The sequence below is a fragment of the Ursus maritimus genome, unplaced genomic scaffold (assembly GCF_017311325.1).
Source record: "Ursus maritimus isolate PB19 unplaced genomic scaffold, ASM1731132v1 scaffold_11, whole genome shotgun sequence".
NCBI classification, from domain to species: Eukaryota; Metazoa; Chordata; class Mammalia; order Carnivora; family Ursidae; genus Ursus; species Ursus maritimus.
Genome location: NW_024423453.1, coordinates 46,885,048 through 46,910,710, shown reverse-complemented (window position 1 = coordinate 46,910,710; position 25,663 = coordinate 46,885,048). Strand labels below are relative to the sequence as shown.

At 36.8% G+C, this 25,663-nt stretch overlaps 1 protein-coding gene across 2 annotated transcripts in view; it reads right to left on the bottom strand.

Moving 5' to 3' along the window:
- Positions 1 to 25,663, bottom strand: part of RAPGEF2 (Rap guanine nucleotide exchange factor 2) — a 229,864-nt gene that overhangs the window by 112,835 nt on the left and 91,366 nt on the right. For both annotated transcript variants that reach the window (XM_040626406.1, XM_040626407.1), the window contains exon 4: positions 23,219 to 23,302. In XM_040626406.1, the coding sequence (XP_040482340.1) occupies positions 23,219 to 23,302 (84 nt within the window). The remainder of the gene's footprint in view (positions 1 to 23,218; positions 23,303 to 25,663) is intronic.

Genomic DNA, 25,663 nt, shown 5'->3' with positions numbered 1-25,663 from the left:
CAGTCTTATTAACAGCAGCTGAAACTTAGTATCATTTAAGAGCCTAAAGTCATAATTTAAGAAATTATATATATAATACAAATTATATATATATATATAGTACAAATTAAATAAGAACGTGGACAACTTAAAAAACATACCTATAATCCTTAGGGGTTTTAAGAAAAGTCGGGGGGGAGGAGAGAAGGAAGGTAAGAAGGAAGGAAGGAAGGAAGGAAGGAAGGAAGGAAGGAAGGAAGGAAGGAAGGAAGGAAGGGAGAAAGAAGAAAGACAGAGAGAGGGAGGGAGGGAAGCAGGGAGGGAGGCAGGGAGGGAAGGAAGTAAGGGAATGGAAGTCAGAAATAGGTAAGGATTATTTCCAAGCTATGTGACTACACTCTGCTCCAAATATTCCTTGGTGCCACTTCAGAAATGGACAATTAGTCCTATCAAATGCATTCATTTTTATTATTAAGTTTTCTAAGAGACTACACAAAGTAATCTACAGATTCAATGCAGTCCCTATCAAAATCCCAACAGCATTTTTTGCAGAAATGGAAAAGCCAATCTTCAAATTCATATAAAATCCTAAGGGACCTACTTAACCAAAACAATCTTGAAAAATAACAAAGTCAGAGAACTCACCCTTTTGTTTTCAAAACTTACCTCAAAGCTATAGTAACCAAAACAGTGTGGTACAGTCATAAGGACAGACGTATAAACCAATGAAATAAAACTAAGTCTATAAACCCATATGTCTACAGCTAACCAAATTTTGACAATGGTGCCAAGTTCAATCAATGCGAAAAGAACAATGTGCTGGGACAGCTGTATTGCCATATTGGAAAAAAAAAAAAAAAAGAAGTTGGACCCCTACCTCTCACCACATACAAATATTAACTGAAAATGATCACTGACCTAAATAAAAAAAAACCCCAAAACCACAAAGCTCTTAGAAAAAAATCGGGATAAATCTTCATGATATTGGATCTGGTAATGGATTCTTTTGGTTTTCTCTTCCAAGTTTTATTTAAATTCCTGTTAGTTAACGTACAGTGTAATTAGTTTCAGGTGTAGGATTTAGTGATTCATCACTTACATACAACATCCAGTGCTCCTCACAACAAACGCCCTCCTAATACCCATCACCTGTTTAACCCATTTACCATCCCCCCACCTCCCCTCCAGCACCCCTCAGTTTGTTCTCTACAGTTCAGTCTGTTTTATGGTTTGGCGATGAGATTCTTAGCTATGACACTAAAAGCACAAGCAGCAAAAGGGAAAATAGATAAATTGGACCTCCTCAAAATTAAAAACTTCTGTGCATCAAAGGACATTATCAAAAAGCTGAAAAGAAAATCTACAGAACAGGAGGAAATACTTGCAAATTATACATCTGAGAAGTGTCTAATATTCAGAATATATAAAGAACTCTTACAATTCAACAAAAAAAGTCAAACCACCTAATTAAAAAATAAGCCACATACTTGAGTAGACCTTTCTCCAAAGAAGGTATACAAATGGTCAATAAACAAGAAAAACTGATAAACATCCTGAGTCATTAAAGAAAAGCAAATCAAAACCAAAATGAGATACCGTTTCACACCTGATACTGGATGTGAATGAGATACTAAGATGGTTATAATTTAAAAAACAAACAAACAAACAAACAAAAAACCCAGCAAGTGTTAAAGAGGATAGAGAACTTGGAACCTTTCTTATTTCTCTGGTGGGAGTGTGAAGTGATGCAATCACTGTGGAAAACAGGTTCATGCTTCATCAAAAAGCTAAACAGACTAACCATATGACCCAGCGATCCCACTCCTAGGTAAATACTCAAAAGTATTGAAAACAAGGACTCGAACAGATTTTTGTACATCAAAGTTCAGTACAGCATTATGCACAACAGCCAAAAGGTGGAAACAACACAAGTGCTCATCAACAGATTAATATTTAAACAAAATGCGATAAATACCTACAATGGGAGCCATAAAAAGGACTGAAGTTCTTATACATGCTACAGCCTGGATCAGCCTTGAAAGCATGATGTAAGCCAGTCACAAAATGACAAATGTAAGATTCTACTTATAAGAAATACACAGAACAGGCAAATTTATAAGGACAGAAAGTAGACAGATTATTGGGGGTTATAGGAATGCTTAATGGTTACAGGGTTTCCTTTTGGAGCCATGGAACATAAACTTTGGAAACAGGTAGTGGTCACGGTTGCCCAAGTGTGATTGTAATTAATGCCACTGAATTATATACCTTAGTTAAAATGGTGGGGGTGCCAGCTGGCTTAGTAGGAAGAGCATGGGACTCGATCTCTGGGTTGTGAGTTTGAGCCTCACACTGGGTGTAGAGATTACTAAAAAAATAAATAAACTTTAAAAAATAGTTAAAATGGCCTATTTTATGTAAGGATAAAGAGGTTCAGTTTCTTGGCAAAAATTCAGGGCTTGAATAACAAAAAGTGGGAACACTACCACTCGGACCAAATAACAGCAAATCTTAGGGACAAAGAAAGAGTTAACTTTGATGATCGAATTATACCACTAACAAGCCTGGAACCAATCTCTTCTCTACATTAATTAGCAATGAAGTGAGAAAAGTTGTGGGCAAAAGTGGAACCAGTAAGAAATGGGGAAAAGGTAAACATATATTACTGAAATATTTTTGAAAGGTCAATTATACCTACATTTTTTTTTACCCAACATTAATCCCATTTTTATTTTATCCCTGGCTATAAATTAGAGGGTACTGCCATGCTAGTCCCATCTCCACAATTTTGCTTCCCATTCCTCTTCCAAACACTCACTGGACACAAACAACAGAATTTATACATAAAGTCTGTAATCAATACAGAGCTTACTAAATATAGTCCCTATTCTTACATAGGCTGTATGTAAGAACGTATGTATCTTGTACAAAAGATGAGTACACTAAATTGTGAACGCAGACAGAATAGTAAGCACCAGGACTTTAACAAAAAGAATCTCGTATTTGCTTCCTATAGTTGCATCTCAAAACCAAAACAGATTTGTAAACTTCAGAGTTGAGAAAAAAACTTAGAAAATCATATTGTACAGGGTCTCTTTGCATTTTTTTCTTCCGCTTCAAATCTGAAAGTATGCCATAATCCAAGCTACTACATTCAAAGGTCCTCCAACATTTGTATTTAGAAAAAGGCCCCCAAGTGATTATATGTATGACCAATGCGTTCCTACTTTCCCCATAAGAACTGCTTCTCTAGTTCAACTTCCCTTTCACAATTGAAGAAACTAAGCCAACCTACCTGAAGGAAGGTTAAATGAGATGCCTGAAAGGACAATCAGATTCCACGATACAGGATTCTGCCCTACTGCACTGACCTTACCCTCCCTCTTGCTTTCCTGCTGTAGTCCCCTTCCACATTCCGTAACATGAACTCTGGTCTTTGGTAAACCTGACATTTGTGAGGAATAATTTCCAGACCTCCTCAGAAATATTGCTATAGTGTATCACAGCTACCCCTGAAGCACAAACCAGATGTTGGGCGGAGAGCAGAGCTTTGTTAAAAGGTAGACTCTCAGAGGCTGGCTAGGCTCACTCACTGCCTCTTTGACTGAAAAAGACAAATCAGCTTTTGTAATTCAGAAGACAATTCAAATTCAGCAAAATTACAAACGACCATCAAGAGCTTAAGGACTACCCTGGAAGAGTCAAAGATTTGAATGTCGAATCTATGAAAACCAAGCTTCTTCCAGCGGCCCCTGCCAGAATTTCAACTAGTAGAACACCTGCTGCTTTGAGACGGCGCTCATAGTACCACATACCACGATAAACAGTGATATTTTTAAAGTTTAAACGTCTTCATTTTTAAAGTCACATAGCTTATTTTAAACTTTGAATTGAATTATTTTTAAAAATTCCTGTCCTCTGATAATTTCAGTCCTTGTGTGAATACACATAAATACGAATACAAATGCATGAAAACTTTCAAAATCAGGAAAGATGTGGGTAAGTTATCCAAGAGAATTGGCCTGACTACTTAAAAACTTGCTAGTCCTTTCTACACTAGATGCCAGCCTTTCACAAGAGGCCATGAAGTCAGAAAGAAAGAGGCAGGGAGACAGGAAGAAGTACGCTATATGTGTTTTAAAAATGCTGATAGTCTTTAGGTCTATGCAGTATGAAAATTTAATTACTTCAGCCTATTTTAAATTCTTCTAAAACTGTTCCGTATGAATATACTATACAGTTTGGCTTTCAACTATTAACCTCAATGTAATTTCAGAATGTCCTTATAATCTTACATTAAACAGCCAAAGATGACAACGAAGAGTGATGCAGGTTCACTTTTGGTCAATCTATTAGTTCTCTGAGCTATTAAAAAAAGTTAAGCTCACACAAATGATTACGGAAAAGACCACTTAGAGCATAGCAGGCAGATTATTCCTAAATGCTCATATTCCCTAAGTACAACTAATTTAGGAAGGGTTGCTCCAAAAACAGTTTAACAATCCAGATTTTAATTCCCACGAAGTTTTTGTACAGAACAAATTTAAAATTAAGAATTACAAGTTGTTCTAAAATTGAAATAAGCTAACTTCAATACTTTTACAGTGCAAAATGCAATGACTTTATAGTACTAAAAATATGCAGACAAAAAATTACTCAAAGTAATTAGTCTTCTACATAATGTAAAATAGGGAAAATTTTAATAGCTTGATAAACTTTCTTTCAAGTTCAAGACTCACAACCAGAAAGCACAAATGTTTGAAAATATAAAGGCTTACCTAGTTTTCATAAATACCTTTGGTAATAATACACCAGACAGGGAACTGAGGGATCTTACTCTGGTAAGGCCGTCCTGTCTTAACTTTCTGGAACCACATTTTCCCCACCCAAGTGGAGTCAAGAGCACTTTCCACCAGTGTAAGCTTCCACGAAAGCCAGTTGCTGAATACAGAAGCTTGTTCTATCACTGTCCCTAAACTTGCCCTTTGTATGGGCCTCCACATTCTTGCTGTACGTCAGAACCACTCGGTGGAATGGAATTCCTCAGTGCGGGAATGTAAACTTACTCATGTCAGGCTATCCCCAGCGAGCGAATGCACAGCAATCAGACTGAGATTATACCGGTGGGCGATCCTAATTTATAAAATGATTTAAAATGTGATACTCCAAGATACTAATTTATCATACCTATTTCTAGATAGTGATAAGTAGTTACTAAATTTCATTTTCTTCCCTAAGAATGTAAGTAAATGATTGAACGTGATGCTCCTGAACCAAAATCCATCTATTACTTGGGGCTCACAAAAAAACATTCACATGACATTGTCTTTAAATAGAAGAACAGCAATTCACTTTAGGGGAAAAAAATCTAACAAGTAACTGCTGACGCCATCGATCCCGTTCTCAATCAGAATATTTAGGAGTAAATTTTAATGTTAAGTATAAAAGGAATATGGTCTGAAAAACGTACCATAAAAATGCATTTAATCTTTTTAAATATTTTGTCCTCACTCATGGGTTAACCAAAAGGGGGGGGGAAGGTAACAGCTATTTAAAACAAAAAACATACACACACCAAGTACACATATAAGTTACATGTGTGTGTAAACTACAAATTATTTCTAGAGCACTGCCTTTCACAAGCTCATATTTCAGACGTAACTATTTGGGAAAACTAAATATACACTTACGAGTCTCTAAATTCCTTTCAAGGCTCACGTAGAAATGTTCTAACAATCATCACCCCACACAAAATAACGGAGGTGGACTGCTCCACGGCAAATCTCAACATTTAACCTTTGCTTAAAACAGAGCAACAAGAGAAAAATTACAAGCAAAGGCCTCATAAGCTGTGTCTTCTCCTCTCTGTTCCTTCCTCGGCAGCCTGTTGTCTATTTAACTACGGGAGGAGTACTAAACATTTGCTATTGGTACTATGAACATTTTAATTCATTTAAAAATAAAGATCTAACCTGCACTGTCTTCATATCTCTGAAGCACCAGTAACAGCAATAGCGCTGCTACCTTCTACAGGAGATCTGTTCTCTGCAGCAGTGAGCACTCCCCATTTCCCTGTGTGTTTTCTCTCAGTGAGTCCATGCGGCTGTAGCTTGTGCAGAGAGCCAACATTCCTTCTGAAGGCTAATTTCCTGCTTCGATGACCCACCCGCCCCTCCTGGCTGCAGTTATGTGTTACGCATGTTGTATGGGCACTGTTTCCGCATACCAGCCTCATGACCTCAGCGGCTGCCTGACAGACGCTCTTTATCAATTTCTATTAATTCATTATCTCCTCTCTTGTAAGTCTAGGGCAAGTAGGGAAATCTGCAATGTCTGCTCTCCTATGAGTCTTCAAGGTCAAATGCTTAGATGTGCTCAGCAGTGCAATTTTGTTATTAGAATTTATCTAAGCTGCACTACACACATTGCTCTCCACCAAAGGGATGCTGAACTGTATACCTGGCTTGAGGGATTATCATGGAAAAAAACTAGCATAAATTTCCATCAAAACAATGTGGGAAAAGTTCAAAGAAGCTGCTTTTGGTCTTGCTTATCCCTTCAAGAGAAAAAAGGTGGATCTTACCTCAGCTGTATTGGGGTGGAGAGCAAGCAGTTTTTCTCTCTTGCCACAATCTAAACCAGCAAAGGACAGTGGTGTGATGATGACTACACTTTGGTAGTGTCTATGTCCTCGTGACCAAACTGCTACAGAACAGCTCAGCTAAATTGATCTGCTGCTATCAGTCTACACAGTGGCACAAACAGGTCTCTGCTGATCACAGTGCTTTGTACACAGATGGCAGCTGATCAGTTTGCATAAAAGTTATGGTCCATAACAGCTTTCCCCTTCAGCATATAGACACATGCCTTATCCAGAACGCCTCTGTGAAATGTTCACCACTTCACTGTGCAAAGCTCATCATGCAGGAGCTGAAGAGACAAAGAAGCTTAGCTCGAACATCTTATCTAAAAACCTGATTTTCGTAAAATTCACTAAACAGGTAAAATAAACAATTACACCAAGAAATAACCAAACAGATCTATGTAACGTGTTAATGAGAAAAATGGTAGATGAATTCATATGAATGATTCAGACTGGCCCTTCACCAGGAAGAAACTGAACTGTTCTCAAAAATCAAACAAGGTCTCAACCAGGCATCTGATATTCTTTAAAGGCTTACAGGAACGGCACCAAAACCTAGCCACTAAGCTCCCCCAAATCTGGCATACCATAAATGAAGTTGAAATAGTAGGTGTGCCCTTGTAAGACAGGACTTACAGGACCCCCCCCCCTAAAAAACACAGGTCACTTGAGTAATAGCACATTCATAAAATTCTTAGAAGTTAAAAAAAACACATTTACAAGAAAATAAAAGCATAAATTCACTTATATATAATTTCTTACAAAGATATCAAGTAATAAAATGTCTAATTTAATTCATCTGAATAAAATGTGGACATCTCTCATAAACCATATTTATTTTGTTTTACCTTCTTTTATAAGTACTTGTTCTAATTCTACCAATAAGTAGACAATCCTGGCAATATTGATTAATCTGTTTCAGATCTTCCCTTATAGATCAAAGTAGTAAAAACCTACTACTTATCAACAAAAATAAAACACTTGGGAATAAATTTAATGAAGGATGCATATGGCCTGTACACTAAAAATTACAGAAAGATACTTTACCATGCGAAGGGAAGCCACAGAAGATGTAAATAAATTATGAAATATACCATGTTCATGGTGTGGATGCCTTGATATTGTTGAGAATAAATCTTCCCAAATTAATCTATAGATTCAGTGCAAATCCAATCAAATCCTAACAAATATCTGACACTGACAAGCTGATTTTAAAATCTATATGAAAAAGTAAAGACAAAAGAGCTAAAACAATTTTGTTAAAGAACAAAGTTGGGGATTTATACTATGTGATTTCAAAAGCTACTCTAAAGCTACACAATTGAAGACAATGTGGTATTGGTATAAGAACTAACATGTAGATCAGGGCACTGGGTGGCTCAGTTGTTTAAGCATCCAACTCTTGATTTTGGCTCAGGTCATGATTTCAGGGTCGTGAGATAGAGCCCCACCTGGGGCTCCACCCTCAGCGGGGAGTCTGAGAATCATATTCTCTCTCTCTCTCTCTCTCTCTCTCCCTCTCTCCCTCTTTCCCTTACTCCCACTCTCACTCTCTTTTTCTCTCTCTTTAAAAAAATAAATCTTAAAAAGAAAAAAAAAAAGAACTGACTAGATCAATAGAACAGAAGAGGGATTCCAGAAACAGACCTTTTTAGTGGGCAAAATCCAATTTTTAAAAAATTGTTTTAAGTGGGTGAACTAACATTTCACCAGAAAAAGTATATGAATAGCTAATAAGCATATGAAAATATTCTCAATAGTCTTCAGAGAAACGCATAATAAAGCCACAGTGAGATTATCACTACATATCCACTAGAGTGGCTAAAATTAAAAACACTGACAATACGGAGGGTTGGGGAAGATGTAGAACACCCAGAATTCTCAAAACATGTTGAGAATGCAAAATATTACAGCCATTATGGACAACAGTGTGGCAGTTCTTTATACAGCTAAGCATACATTTACCATATAATCCAGCAATTCTCCTCCTAGGTTTTCAAAAAGTAGTAAAAACATATGCCCAGACAAACAGATGTTCATGAATGTTGACAGAAGTGAAAAACTGGAAGGAACCCAAATCATCATTTTCAAGTTATGTTTTGCAAAAGATTAATACTACCTTGCTTACAAAATTCAATAGAATGCAGGTGCCTGGGTGATTCAGCCAGTTAAGTGTCCAACGTCCATTTTGGCTCAGGTCATGATCTCAGGGTCATGAGATCAAGACCCAGGTCAGCCTCCATGCTGTCTATGGAGCCTGCTTAAGATTCTCCTTCTCCCTCTGCCCCTACCCCCCTCCCTGCACTCTCTCGCATGTGCACACTCTCGAAAGAAAGAAAGAAAGAAAGAAAGAAAGAAAGAAAGAAAGAAAGAAAGAAAGAAAGAAAGAAATTTCAATAGAATTTATGAAATCTGGCATCCACTTTAATGAGAATTGGCAACATATTGCATGGTTTGCTTAAAACAGGCCATGAGGTAATTTTGCACTGAAACGAGCAGCAAAATTTTCGTTGTCGAAGTCTGTCCCATAGCCTTCTGACCTTATAAGCATCTCATTTTTGCTTCTGTATTCTTCCTATTTACCGACCTTTCCACCCTACACTACCGTATCTCCAAAGTGTTTCAGGTGACTCAATACCCAGCTTCTCTTCATACCTCCTGTAGCTCCCCCTGTCTGTCAAAGAATGTACCACAACACACCTAATATCAAATATATTCATTTCAACGCTGATATCCACCCATTTCATTCCTTCCAGATTTGGTTATAGCTGGCAAAGGCATCACACCACCAGACATGCAAGTTCAAAGCACTGGAACCTCTTTCACTCCATCTTTTCCCTCATCTGTAACTTCAGTCTCTAAATTCCATCAATTAGTCCTTCTAAATTCCACTGACATGTGACCCATAGACTTCTATTTTCCTGAAAATAATAGGCCCTTAGCTCTGGCACACTAAGGCCACTGAGATAGGGTTCCTGTCTTGGTCCCAGCTTTGTCAAATCTTCCACGATCTTCTCATTCGACTGATCTTTAAACTTCATGGTTACACATCAGTTTCATGGTCATTAGCCCAGCCTTTCAGTTCAAATCTGATGGACCACCTGCTTATAAACTTTGAAAATCAGAGTGTATGGTCCAATCTAGATTGTAGTGAACGAAAATCTCTAGGGTCTGGGCCTCGGGATTTTACCCATACCAAGCCAGGTGAATCTACTAACCGGCCCAGTTTAGAAACCTCTGCCTTGGTCAATTACCTTTCATAATCTTGCCCCATGTTACCTGCTAACCATCTTTATTGCCAAACACAAGGACTCTAATCCAATGTCTTTTCTACTTTCATCCCACAAGCACATTGTTTGGATAAATTAAACTCTTACTTCTTGGGCTACAGTAGTTAGCAGCCAGTTCTTCTCTACTATTTTGAAAAACTGTAATTACTTTATACTCTGTCATAGAGAATCAAGGAAAAAAAATCCCTGCTTTAGCCACAGTGATATTTCCATACATAAAATTAACTACATACAAAGGTTTTTAAAAGTTCACTTAATAGGGGCACCTGGGTGGCTCAGTCAGTTAATCATCGGACTCAGGGCATGATCTCAGGACTGTGGGATCAAGCCTCTGCACAGGGTTCTGCCCTCGGTGGGGAGTCTGCTTAAGATTCTCTTTCTCCCTCTCCCTCTGCCCCCACCCCCCCCAATCTCGGCCTCTCTCTCTCTTTCTCATAAGTAAATAAATCTTTTTTAAAAAGTTGACTTAATATATGTCAATCATACTTCAATTTTTAAAAAGTTCACTTAAATGGGATAATGATTTTAAAACCTAGAAGACCCTATTCACAGGTAACTCTTCACTCTTGTGTTTCCGAAATTATATAAGTTAAAAATCAGATCAGGTGACAAAGTGGTAAACTAAAACAAGATTCTGAATAACAATTAAGTAATTTTTACTTTAGACTATATAAACCATCTCAGCAGCAGCAGACCTCTGAGATATATACAGATATAGATAAATACATGTATAGGTATAGATATAGATATATTGTGTATTACATATGATTTAGAATGAAGTTTTCCTACTTGTAAAACTAAAGTATACTTGATAGTTGTCTAAATTCATCTTAATAAAGCAAAAAATAATAATGAAAATGTAAAACTAGGAAAGTGACAGATTTTGACCATTGCCTCAATATTTTAAATTCTCTGAAAATCTTTAGATTAAGAAATAAAGATTATCTTAATAAAGTTGATAAACTAAGCAGTTTATAACTATAAAACATAGAATAAGTCATCAATAAAAAACAAAGTAAAAATAATCTTGAAGTGTAGGACCAAAAAAATTTTAGATAAATGTATAACTAAGAAAATACAGTTACTTAGTGTTTTTATAGATCTATAACACATGAACATGCAATACCAGAAATTATATTTTATATTTCATTGCAAAAACCACATAACCTCTATAAAGCCATAGATAAGTGGCAAAGTAAGAAACACCTAAGGAAACAATTTTTTTTAATATTTTCAACTTACAGTTCAATATTCCCATCAGTAATAAATATAGAAGGTAATTTTAAGTACACATTACATTTACTTAAATTCTAATATAAAGATGGTAATACACATCTAAGCTATTACTTTACTTTATTTCAACTATCTTACTTCTTGAAGTACTTTTAAACAATTGCCAGTACACTGAAAAAAATCAAGGGCAGTACGTAATATAAAGTCATTTTCTTTAACATTCAAATATATGATTGTTGCCTTTTATACATATATGTACATATATATAATTGAACTCATAGTAAAATAAAATAGAGGGTTCCTGAACTATGATTAATGGGAAACCTTTATTTTAATAAATATATTCCAATTTCACCAACTATAATTTGTTTCATATCGCAATCTTTCTCTTAGTAATAACATTCTTACTCCTATTTTCTGTTAGTATTCCCAATACTAAAAGTATGCTTCTTTTTAAAAAAAATTTAGTTGATACATATTTTAAGACACTTTGAATGCATACAGGTGAAATGGTAAGTCACCCATCCCTCCAAACCAAGCCCCCCCCCACCAAAATAACTGTGGCACAAATAGTGGTTATGAGTTCCCTTACACCTAGCAATAGATAAGCAAATCCAACTTTTTACAGAGAGTATTGCATTTCATTGACACACACATCAGACTTTAAAACCTTTATGAAATACAATATTTACTTTTGCAAGAGAAATCCAAACATCACTACATAGAAGGACATCTAGGGTGAACTCTCACACACTCATTTACACCAAGGATCACAAATGACAACTTCCCTGACTGAAGATTTCAAGCATCAGATGATATCAATCATACTACAAACAAAGACATCAGAGTCCTTCTCCTTAAGGCTACTTACTTTGTTAAGACGCTACCAATGCCAACTTTCCAAGGACTATGAAAGCCTGTGCTTATATCTGTGAAGTTGTAGTTATAGCAACCAAATTCCCAACTTGATCCAGCAACTGAACTCCCTCTCTAGAGAGCAGTTTCGCTCTGTGCATCAGGTATCCCATGATTTAAAAGGGTAAGATTGGTCTAAAAAATGCTCAAAATCATGTTAGCTTTCCAGAATAAAGATGCTTCACCCTGAAGCAGAAAGTACAAGTAATACCCGAAGGGGAACATTTTAATATATTCCACTGTCTGTTCTACATGTCTCCTCTATTCCTTTAATTTAGACATCTACCTTATTCCAAATTTAACACAGGATACATTTATATCAAGTGTAACTAAACTCTCCCCTCAATATCACCAGCTGTGGTCAAACCGAGCTCGCATTCGTTTCTTAATTTTATTCGCCTTATTCGGAAACCTACCCAGCATTTCCTTAAACTCTTTAATCTATATCTTTACCTTGTATGTGTGTTGTCACGGGAATACCTGGACCCGAGTCAACTTTAGATACGACAAGTAGAAATTATAGATGATGTAAGGCCTGAAACAGCATGAATAAGCTGAAGAAGAGTATGAGCCTACGGCTGAGGGGAAGAACAATCTAGCAACGAAAAATAATGAACAAACTAAGAGAATGTGAGGGGAAACGAAAGAGCAAATGTAGCAGAGACTGCTGATGGCCCATTCCAACTTCCACTCTCCTCCTTCTCCTTAGAAGGATATTTTTATATTATTATTTTTAGCGGGTGCATTCCATCGCAGAATAAAAGACTACTTGTCTTCGACTCCTGGGTACCCTGAAGTGGCCACGTAAGTACCTCTGGACAATGTGATATAAAAAGAAACTTTGTTTCAAGGAATCTGATGGGGATAGAAATTAACTTTTTTGTCCTGCCTTTCCTCTTGCTTCTAGCTCCCACCACTGGCATGACGGCGGGCTTCAGCAGCCATCCTGCGGTATAAACCGATGCCGAAAGTGGCAGCTGTGTGTAAGCACAAGTACAGAGGAAGGATGAAAGCCTGTAACCTTTTCTACTGTGGAGCCATGGGACCATCACGGACCATCTACCTTTAGGTTCTTTTGTGTGACCAAAAAAAGTAGTTCTTGCTGTGTTTATGCAATTGTTTTATACAACCCAAACGAACTGTAACTAAGGCAGTAAGCAAAACGATACGCAGCAAGATACCATTTGCCTTTCTCCCCTCCTTCTGCACTCCTGCACAAACTGGCCAGAACCAACTTCATGAGCACCCCCAGACTCCCTCCTTCCATCGTGCTGCAGCCTCCTTCTTTTCCCAGACTTTTCGTCTCGATACCGAACAGACTTTCAATACATCATAGGTTATTGAAAAGTTAGTTCTAAAAGGGAGGATTTTAGCATAATATTGTTAAATTCTTTTTTAAAGGGCAAGTTAAAAATATAATCCTGAACCAATATGATTCAACAAATATTTATGAAAGGGCTGCTATGTGCTAGCCACTGGGAAAGCAAAGATGAGTAACACAGCACATGCCCTTCAAAAAATCTTACAGTTGAGTATGGGTAGGGAATGATTAATCCCGACAGGAATACACAGGTCGGGTTCCCAGAGAAGAAAACATGTTGGAAACGTGTTGTTTTCACCAGCTGATGAGGAGGAGCGGGAGTGAAGGTAGCTACAACGAGACAGACATCCCAAACAGTGAGAACAGCCTGGCAAAGGTATGCTCAGGCCACAATGATCGGCTTGGGTGTCTGAAGAAGGCAGAAGGAATAATGTAGGTTGGAGACATTTGAGCTGCCTTGAACATATCACTAGGAAGTCTGGATTTTATCTGTTTGGCTGTTGATGGTCATTTAAGCTCATTATGCAAAGGATCAAGGAGAAAAATTTGGTGCTTCCCACAATGACATAGTGACACTCTGGGAGAAGTACTGAAGCATATGGGGAGCTACTTTAATAGTGAGGGTGACACCTGAACAAAGTCACTGCCAGTGGTGACAGAGGCAGTTAATTGGATAGATACTGTCATTTCTAACTCTGAAGTATTTACTTTAATAAAGAAAAAACAATTGTCAAGGGACAAAAGAGAGGTCAAAATGGAGACTCACAGAAATTTCTAGAGTAGGTGACAGGCTATTTATTAAAGCTATTATCAGAGAAAGAGCAGGAAGTCAAGCACACTTATAGGTGTTTGTTGCTTTACATGTATGGTATCTAGAGTTCAAGGAACCTGGAGAGAATCCGCGTAAGGAATGGGTGTTCCAAATACACCCTTAACTCCTGCTCCCATCTCTCCCTTTACTGTACACACTGACAAAGCACAAACCCCAGCAACACCCAACTACTCACCTTCTCCACGCCTGCCCCTAAACAGCCAAAAGTTGCTAGGAAACATACACACACTTATGACTACAAATATCAAATGGGCACACAATCCTCCCTTTGTTTCACAACTTCTCTCCCTCTTTTGTCAAAACTCCTAAATACCCACTATTGAACTCCCAAATCTACCCAATGAACTATATAGCTTTTATCATAAGCCTGCCAAGAAGGTGAAGCTCTCTCACTCTTTCCAAAGCTAACACCTCTCCCCTTGTGGGTCTCATCCACTTCTGCAATTATCTCTCCTCTTTCCAGTATCATCCATTTACCCCTCTCTACTGGGTCATTTCTATCAACATACAAACACACACTAGCACCTCTAATTTTACAGAAACAAACCTCTCTTTACTTCATAAACAACTCCCAGCCACCACCCCATTTCCCTGTTCTGCTTCACAATGAAATTTCCTGTAACAATTTTCTCTTTCACCGGTTCTTGTTTTCCCATTGTCCCCCCAACCAGCTCTAGCACTTCACTGAGACTGGTTCACTCAGGTCACCTATGACCTGTCAGTGGCTAAATCCAAAGGTCACGTCTCTACTCTCACCCTGCTGAATCTCCTTGCAGCACCAGAAAAACTGACCTTCTCAAACACGTTTTATCTCTTGGCTTTGGTGACACACAGGCAGGATCTCAGCGTTTCAACACTATATTCCAGGCAGGCACACAGAGGCAACTCAATAATATTTGTAGAATGAACAAGATAGAAGGATACGCATATGTAACTGAAGACAAGCAGTTCAGGACAGAGGTCGATAGAAGGACTCATTAATACTAATCAAGCATCAAGTTGAAGACTCCCTTAAAAGGACATAACTAATGGCCTTGGGTACTATTTGGTGACAGAAATCAGTTCTAGTCATTATGCTCATCACCTTTAGGTAAACAATTCTCCTAAGATATGAAGTTGTTAGGATACTATCCCCTGTAATGATTAGGTTTAACAGACTAACATTTTTAAAAATATATATATTATCATTTATTTTTGGTACTATTTAAATTAATTACTTAATCTATGAAGTAGAATGCTTATGAAATCTCTATAATAAAGTATGTCAGTTTTGTTTTGTTTTTAAAGGCTATTTATTTTGGAGAAAGAGAGAGAGTAGACAAGCACAGTGGGCAGGGGCAAAGGGAGAGAGAATCCCAAGCAGACTCCTACTTGGAGCTTGCTCTCATGACCTCGAGATCATGACCTGAGCCAAAACCAAGAGTCAGACACTTAACCAACTGAGCCACCGAGACATCCCAAGGTATGTCAGTTAAAAAAAAAAAAAAAAAAAAAAAAAAACTGCCACTGGATTAGGTGTTGGCAAAATAACCGTAGAAGATTGATGGGAAATAGTCATGTCCAATAAAATACACCCATACATGCATATATGTGTATATTTTAATCCAATTATATATGCAAGTATATATATGTGTGTGTTTATATTTACAGATCAAGTTGAACATTTTTAAGTTAAAATAGAAGTATGTTTCTGGGACACATGGGTGGCTCAGTCAGTTAGGCATCCGACTCTTGATTAAAGCTCAGGTCATGATTTCACCGTCATGAGATTGAGCCCTACCTCGGGCTCTGAGCTGAGCATGGAGCCTGCTTAAGATTCTCTCTCTCCTTCTCCCTCTGCTCCTGCCCCGTACCCCCACCCTGGCTCTCTCTCTGATTTAAAAAAAAAAAAAAAAAAAGTGTGTTTCTATGATTCCATGCCTAACCAACTATTTTCATTAATTGGCCAATTACAGGCCCCAATCACCTGCTCCTGCAAAATAATGTAGTAATGGGTTGTATGAGACAATGTCCGAGATCTGAGATAAGTGGTTCTTGTAATTTATTAGCCCTTACTAATTCTTCTATCATCCGCCAACTTTAGAATATTTCAAATATGAATTAAATAAAATCTTATGGTTTCTCTCAGAAGAAAGGAAAGAAAGAAGGGAGGAAAGGAGGGAAGGACAATTTTTTCTTTTAAAGAAATAAACAACTTTTAGTAACGCTGGCTATAAAGAAAACTTCTGAAAACCTTAGGTATCAAGTCATTTAATCCTATTATAAGTTACTGATATTTCCTCATGTGAGAAGGAAGGTATATAGGACCAATACGTTACTTTAAAAACCCAATGAGAGCAGTTTTAAAATGACCTTACAGTTTTTCTTCCCCCCCCCCCATTCCTTCTTTAGTAACCATGGTTTCCCTTCCATTCTTAATCTACGCTACCATTGTTGTGATTTGGCCAGTAAATGAAGGTAAATCTTAGCTGTAATGTACAATTTCCAGAACTCTAATCCTCACCCTCCCTTCATATCATTTGGATACTTTTAATGTCCAATGAAGTTACCCTTCCATAACATGATTCATCAGTGAGTTATTTTTTAAAAACCATATTCCAACTCCAATAAGGCATCATATGACTTATAACACATTTGTACTTTCAAGAATATGATTTTCTAATCCTATACAGCTCTTTACATGAATTAAGGAATATTTAGTTGTGTTTTCAGTCCCCACCATGTAAACACAGAATCATTCTTCCATTGTTTCACCCTCTTCTGTTAGTGAAAAAAACTGGCATGTTTCGGAGCAATCGATTAACTTATCATGCAGCAATGGGGAGCAGGAAGGAAGCCTGTGATTTTTAAACTCAAGTAGCTCATTGTTTGTCATGTGAATCATAATGACAATAGTATTTTAGACTCTCAGAACTGATTAGTTAAATGTCTTGTTTCCCCACTTATCCTCATTATAGCTGCCAGCTCTAATTTAAAATGTGATTATTGAGAGTACCATAGTATAATTTTAAATTTTAAACTGTCGATACATTTGGTATCAATGAAAGAGAAGCACTCCTTGTAAATGGACACAGCCAACACGATACAAAGAAATGATGGGTGCATTTCTCCCAACCTCTTGTCAATGTTACATGACACCTAACTTACCAACAATCCTAGCCTTTCCAACCAACTTATGTCACTTTGTAAACTAGACCTCCCCTAAATGCCACCATCACCAATGCTTTGCAACTAGCGCACTCTCTCGAGTGCACATCTGTTCTAGAAAAATGATCCTATTCCTGTGCCTCCACCCAAGCTCTTGCTTACGTATGAACTGTGGTCCTTCAATCCTATTTCTGTGCCATCACTCATGCTCTTTACTATGTCCAGATTTCCTTTGCAGCCACTGTCCAACAATCTAAATCATAATCCTAACTCAAAATTCACTTCCTTAAGAGCTACTCTTGATTACCACATACATTAAAACACCACTAATCTTGGAAGGGATCCTGCATTCTGTGTGGTCTTTGCTGTATCAATTTATACTATATTATCTAATGACACCTAGGCAATTTTTTCATGTTTCATATAAAACAGCCTCAACTCCCCAACCAGATATCAAATTACATGACAGCAGGGAGTAGACCATTTCTTTTCTTTTGCAAACTCCAGAACTTTAAATATAGAGACCATACAGTACGACTTAATGCCAGTTTCAACTACTATTTGAAATGACATGGAAATAGTCCTCAAAATTTAAACTCTACTGAACCTATTTTAGGATGAGACAGAATGACCCATAAATATGAAAAGGGCCTATGAACCAATCCTAAATTTTGATAGCATGTCAATGTTTAGCAGTTTCCATGGACAGTGCTTTGCCAGTTATAGACATAACCTCTTACTATACTTACAGTGTACAGATTACTTGTCCCACTAGGTCTGCTGCCTGACAACCTGGTAGCTAAATGATCCCATCCATGCATCCGAAGCCTCCACCCTCTGTCCCCAATTCCTCTGGCTCCCAGCTTTGATTATAACCCATTTCTTGGCATCTTCAGAATTTCTAGACTATGGCTAGCTTGGGCTTATCTTTTCCTTCAAACTTACAGCCCCTGATACAAAGTGAAGATATTTGTTTACTAATTGCTCTGTATATAAAAAATATAGAAAGTTTTTAACTATCAAAGCAATAAAAATAATATTTATGCTTAAATACGGTATGTATGATCGTTTCTATTAAACGCCCTTCCCTTGGAAGCTTCTATGATAAAATTGATACTATTGAGAAAATCATGTTCAACATTTTAATAAAGTGATTTTTTTCTCCAGGATTGTGATCAATGTAAACCCAAAGGAGAGTTTTATAACAATAATGTCTAAATATCTAGCATTCTGTTTTTTGCCAACAAATGTGAAATGATTGATAAATAACTAGAAAAAGATTCCAATGCTATGAGTTAATGTAGGTAAACTGTCTCCTTTTCTAACAAACAATCCAAACAGCAAGTGAAAGTTTAGAGGCACAGTCTAAGGCTATCTTTAATATCTACATTAAAATTTTCAGCCTTTCAAAGAAGCCAGTAGCCAAAACACAACATATTAACCCAAGTTATTAAATTGTGATTTTACTACCAAGTAGGTCTCAGCATCCGTAAGATGATACAATTTTGAAAGTGAGAAAATTTAAAGTATATAACAATTTCTATTAAAGTTCCATAAATATGCTGATTTAGATCACATTAGGACAATGAACATTATTAATATCTTCCTGCCCATAGGTAGAATAATCAAAAGTATATTTTAAAAAAACACTTTATATAAGACAAGTTTCATCTATTGCTTTCCAGCCTTACTGTTGATGCAAACGGTGCCTTTGAAAAACTTAGGGGGGTAAAAACTCCTTCCTCAAAATATTTCACCACCCTCTGCCTGTCACTGTCTTAACAGATCAACGTACTACTACTGCAGACACCACCTGCACAACTCAGTGACTATCATTGCGTATAGCACTGAAAAACACATCCAGTTTACACTGTGTCTATATTCATCTGTGACAAATGTCCCCTCTGATATTTTCCTAAATGGGAACGAGAATGACCTTCGCTACACTCCTAAATTACCCTTGCTTACCATCTTTCTGATCAAAGAAACTGAATTTATTTTAAATAAGACTTTAAGAAAAACATTACTATAAATCATACATTGCTTCAAGACTACAAATTTTACTCCAAATAAGAATTTAGCCCTATCTTACATTATGTGTAGCAACATTATAAATGACATTACAGCCACTTGTACAAATACCTGTGTTTCGAAAGGTGATACATTTATAATAGATTTACAATAAAACTCATAAAAACATTTATATCATTTAAATTGCTTGGAATGGGAGTAAGCTGTCACTGATAGTCTCAAAGGAATTAATAGACTCCATAAATGTTGTAATTCTTATCACAGGAAAAGATTCATGTTTCAACAATCACAGAGAGGTATGCAACCGCAGGAACCTTTATCTATCTAAAAAGAAAACAGAATTTCTTTTTTAAAACCACGAAATGCTGACCTAAATGTCGACTGAGGAATTCAACAAAGCAAATGAAATCTGGAAGCCAAAGATAGATGTTTTCCAATGTATATCATCCTCTTCACTTGATGATATCAGCCGTCAAAGCAATTTCATGAGAATAAGTTAAAAATATAAAAATGTTTTTCAAAGTACTTTGATTCAAAACTAACTGTTCAGGGTGAATTAGCTGTCAAAATGAGTTGAAACTTTTAAGAGAATGAGCTGGTTATTTATTATATATACCAATAAACAATTTCCAGACTAACATGATAAAAATACGGTAAATGTGGAGAATCATCTGTGAATTAGTTGTTTTATAAAATCAGACTGCTACTAACAGCTGACCTATATTATTCTCTAATCAAACCTCAACATCTTCTAGAGAAGGAAATATATATGAATCACTAACGTCAACCTTTAGCATAGCACCAGCAGAGACTCCTTATTAAAACAGTATCAGCACTATCCCTAAGGCAACATCACCAAAGGAAACAAACAACTGAGAGCAAATGTCACAGGTGCAACGTGAAGAAATAGCCTATATATAGTACTAGTTGTCATTCAGACTGAAACACCATTCCTTCCTTCATCCCATTAAAGTACTGGCTTGCAAGCATTTGACATCCAGCCAGAGAAGAGTAACTTATGTCATCTTTTTTAAATAATTAGACATAGAGTCCAATGTGTTCATAAAATAGGTCTGAACTGCAAGTCCTCTTTCTTCTAGAACAGCAGCTTTCTGAACATTAGGTTCCCTTTCCAAAAGTTAGAGAAAGCTGTTACTTGACTAGTTAATTATGGCTGGTAGTCAAAAAAGATCATCACAGGCTCCTTCACTGTTCTAGGACCTCAGTCTATAGATTCGGTTTGCACAACAGACCTTGCATCAATATAATGAAGTCACCAACCTCTGTTCTCTTTTAAGATATGTAAATTTCAAATCACAGTCATTAAAGCAATATTTATAATAAAAAGTATCAAAAATGTACCCTTACATTTATTAACTAAACTGTGGAAAGTTCAAATAACTGAACAATTAAACAGGCAATAAGATGCATAAAGTATAAGCCTTTTAGAGTTTTTAATATTACAAGGCAACAAATATATATGTATACATATTCCTTAACTGAAATAAACAAGATATTAAATTGTTTATTAAGTATGCTCTTAAGTATGTGGAATGCATACATGTAAGACTAGATAGGAAAACACTAGAATATTACAGAATGATTATCTTGGACTGGAGATTATAAGTGATTTTTTCCTTCTCTTTATCTTTGCTAATTTATATAGTAATTATTATTACTATTTACATAAAATTATATATAAGTTTAAAAATATGACAATGTTTAAATATTGTTTGCCTATACCTTCTTCCAAGTTCAGAAATACAGTTAGAGTCTCCAAAAAGGGACTAAAATGAAGGTCCTGTATTTGAAGGAGAAGAGTGTTGTTACTCAACTCGCCATTCCTCTGGGAAACAGAACTCCTAGAACTATAGGAGCTGGTTCACAGGGACACTCCAGGCTTCCTAGGCAATTTCTAAGAGGTACAACCACCTGCCATCCCCTCCTGCCAGTTTCCTCAGTCATAAAATGCAGAAGATAATTATACTTACCTCAAAGGGTAGTTGTAATATTAAATGATTTCATTCACACACACTACACACACACACACACACACACACACACACACACACACGCACATTTAGCATTTAAAATGGTGACCTGGTAAACAGAAAGCACTATCAAAGCCTTAGCTATTTTTCTATCATCATTTTACTACTACTACGACGACGATTACTACTTCTATTACTACCACTGCCACCACCAACGCTATTACCATTATCACAACTATTGCTACTATAAAAACAACAAACAAACAGGCAGTAGAGCCTCTCTCCCTCATGGGGCCATTTTCCAAAGAGAATAATGCCTGCCGATCTGATCTTGGAGTAGGAGAAGGGCAAAGAGGCATGGGAAGTGCACCAGAGTGTTTTTCAGTGGATGCAATGTGCCTCTGGCACTCTCACTACATTCTGGCCTCCAAAGTGCCTTCCAGTACCACACCCAGGCCTGTATAAATTACCTCTCCCTGTCTCACTGACTCTGACATTTTATAAAAGTTTATTCATATCTTTAAAATAGATTCTTTTTTTTTTTTTTTTTAAGATTTTGTTTATTTATTTGACAGAGAGACAGCCAGCGAGAGAAGGAACACAAGCAGGGGGAGTGGGAGAGGAAGAAGCAGGCTCCCAGCAGAGCAGGGAGCCCAATGCGGGGCTCAATCCCAGGACCCTGGGATCACGCCCTGAGCCAAAGGCAGACGCTTAACGAATGAGCCACCCAGGCACCCCTTTATCTTTAAAACAGATTCTTAACATCTCTCTGACCCATTCAGAATTCTTCAAGAATACACTTAAATATTTTTGTGAGAGAGTTAGGTTACAGAAGGGTGGGTGGTCCTTATGCTTTAATAAGTTTTGTCAATTTAAATATTTATTTAGTAAATTTAAATAAAGATATTCTTTTTGAGAGAGAGAGAGAGAGAGAGAGAGAGAGTGTGTGCGTGCATGGGCACACAGGGTGGAGGGGAGAGGCAGAGATCGAATCCCAAGCAGGCTCTACACTCCCACAACCCTGATTATGACCTGAGCCGAAATCAAGAGTCAGAGGCTTAACTGACTGAGCCACCCAGGCGACCCTTAATCAGTTAAAATTTTAAACACTTTAGTCCAAATAAAAATATTTAATTGTGAAAAATAAAAAATTGGGGTAAAAAATAATTAGTAAAACTTAGTGGCTGGCACCCTCAGTCAGGGAACTTGAACATAGGTGGCCACATGTATTACAGGTAAGTCCTAACCCTCTTTGGTCATAGCTGATTGGAACTAGGTACACATCTGCCCCAAGCCCAGACAATCAGACAGTAGCCTAGAGAGTCCAAAGAAAAGATATGGGCACTACCATCAAATGACATAATCATTAGGGACGTAAGGTCATAAATCAACAGTCAGCACATAAAAGCCAAAATCACAGGAAGAAAGGCATTAAGGTCCTGAGAAGCAGAAAAGTAAATGACAGTCCCTGGCTTTCTATATCCAGTCCCATGTGGTCTCAATGAACTTTCTTCACTTCTCTTTACATGTTTATGAGACTGCCTGTTACAGAGGCAGAGATGAACAAATGTGCCCTAAACTAGCCTGACATGTATATTCTCATAACAAATGGACATGTCACCAGCACGTGCTTTTGTTCTTTTCCTTGGTTAAAGAGATTGTAATAGTGTTTAAACATAAAATGGTCCCTTCTTAAAGATCGACACCCCAAGGTACTACCTTGCTTTGTGTCAACGGAAGAGGAAACAGGAAGAGAAGAATTCTGCAAAAGAACTCAATTCTGCAAAAGGATTTTAAGCTTCAAGGATAATCTATTACCGAATATCTATACAATACCTGCTTCTTGGAAGAAACATGGATTCCTTAATGAACACGGAACCAGACAGAAGGATATACCAGCAGGTCCCAATATCATCAGGACTGGAAAAAAAGATAATAAAATCAGATGATTAGCTATGACAACAACAAAATCAAAACATACATAGCACATAGTACCCGTGTTCCTTTTAGAACCATGAAGAATGACGAAATAACATAAATAGGTACATAAAAGTAACATTTCATTTTTTAAATTATCTTTTATCCCAAAAATAAGCTAAAGATATTTACCAGTATATTTAAATGTTTTAAATGCTCCTTAGACCTATTGCACCTACCATCCCAAGTTTTATCTTTTATTTTTTTTGACTCAAAATACTTCCCCCGCTTCAAAAAACAAAATATAAAGAGGTAAACAGTGAAACTCAGTCTTCCCAACCTTTTCCCCAGTCTACCAAGCTCTCATATTTTTCTACCACACTTGTTGGATATTCTTTCAGAATTTTTTTATGTGTATGCACAGAAAAATGGACATCTATTCTTAGTCCTTCTACTGTCTTTTCTTTCTTTTTATGGAGAGAAAGCATACTCTCTCGTGTTCTTTCCTTTGTGCTCGTAGAGATCTTTTTATGAGAGCACAGCTTTCTTGTGGATGTGCCATATTTGCCTTAAGCAACCCCAGTGAGAGTCATTTCTGTGGTTTTTAATCATTTGCGATTATTTAAAAATAATTAATAAAAAGTGCCATGAGTAACCTTGTGCATACAGTATCGACTATGACTGGTAACCAGAAGCGCAACTGTTGGGTCAAAAGGCATGTACACCGTAATTTTGATAAACGTCAAATTGTTTTCCACAGGTGCTCAGCAACTTGCTTATATATGTTCCCACAGCTTTACTAACATATAATACAGTTTGTTATATTAGTTTAACAAATGTTTCATAATTTTATGATGAGGGCTATCCTAGGTGCTTAGGATACTTTGGTGAACACCAACAACAACAAAAAACCCCTTCCCCTATGAAACTTATATTCTGGTGGGACAATACAGATAATAAACAAGAAAAATAATAAACTAGTAAATTACAAATCAGCGCTCTGGGGAAAGAAATTACTATAGGTTAAGGAAAGTGGGGGTGGGGGTGTTAGAGTTTCAAACGGCTGAGCTGAGATTGCAATCTACAATCATTTACCTAGTTTTGGGGGGAAAACTTTGTCTTTCTTAGCATAAGGCGACAGCGTTATTATTAAATTCTAATTTATGTCAAGTGAAAGTGTGTTCTCCCAAATGCAAGCATAGCTTAAATTTTTTTTTAATAACAAGTAATAAAACACTGAAATAAAAGAAAAGAAGAATTATTATGTAAACTTAATCTATTCTTACAATGCTTCCTTTATCACCAAAAGGTTGGTCAAGAGAAATGAAATCTAGAAAAACAGGAAGTTAAGGAAGATCACTGCTTATTAACTATGTGGCCTTGGGAAAGTTATTAGAGCGCCTGCAAGGATTAAATGAACAATACTCATTGAATGCAAATAATAATTATTGTAGAGCTTTTTATCACATACCATGGTCTAGATTAACTGTGACACAGAGAATAAAACAAACGTTCATTGGCTTTCTAGTTATTCTGTATCTGTCCATTTTGAAGGCAAATTAGTATGGATAAAATAAGAGCAAGGTTTGTAAACTCAGCTTTCCTGGCACTGATCGTAAAGCACGCATGAAATGAAAGACAACCAATGTCCAAAGTGGATAAAGTACTATAACAGCAAATATCCTGGCTCCCTGAATGCCCATTCATTACCCTATAATTAGAGTTGATTCTTCTAGAAAAACCTTAAGGAGATAAAGATAAGAAACTGGTCCACCCAACCTTTTCCACTTACTATAATTTTGTTTTCCTAATAGATGGGCTGTTTCCTCTACCTTTTCCAAAAAATTCAAATGTTAACTCACAAGAGCTATATTTGCTTGAGTAGAAACTGGCAGAGGATGATCATTCAATTAACAAACATTTTTTGAACTTGGTAATAAGCATTTACACTACACGCCATGCCAAATATAATCACTGCAATTTCTTTATTATTGAGTTGTTTCTTTTTTACAGATTCAGGTTTTATAAAAATAAGCTCATTAGAACTAAGAAAACAAAAACAGTGAATTTTATTTTAACGTGTTCTGGAAATAGCTGTAAGCTAGAAAATCCTTTCCATCTCCTTCTCTTCCCACCCCTCCCCCCACAGAATTCATGTCGGTTTGTGTTCCAAAAATTCCTTGCTGTGAGATGCCACCATAAAATCTGTTTTACTTAGTCTTAATCATCCAGAAAATTCTCCTGACTTTGGTAGAAATCATCTCCAATTATGCCTCAGGCAAGGAGTGTTTCAGTATGGGGTACATCCTGCTTCCCTTCAAAGTCTGCAAATACTCCTTTCCCACAGTGCAGCTGTCGTTATCC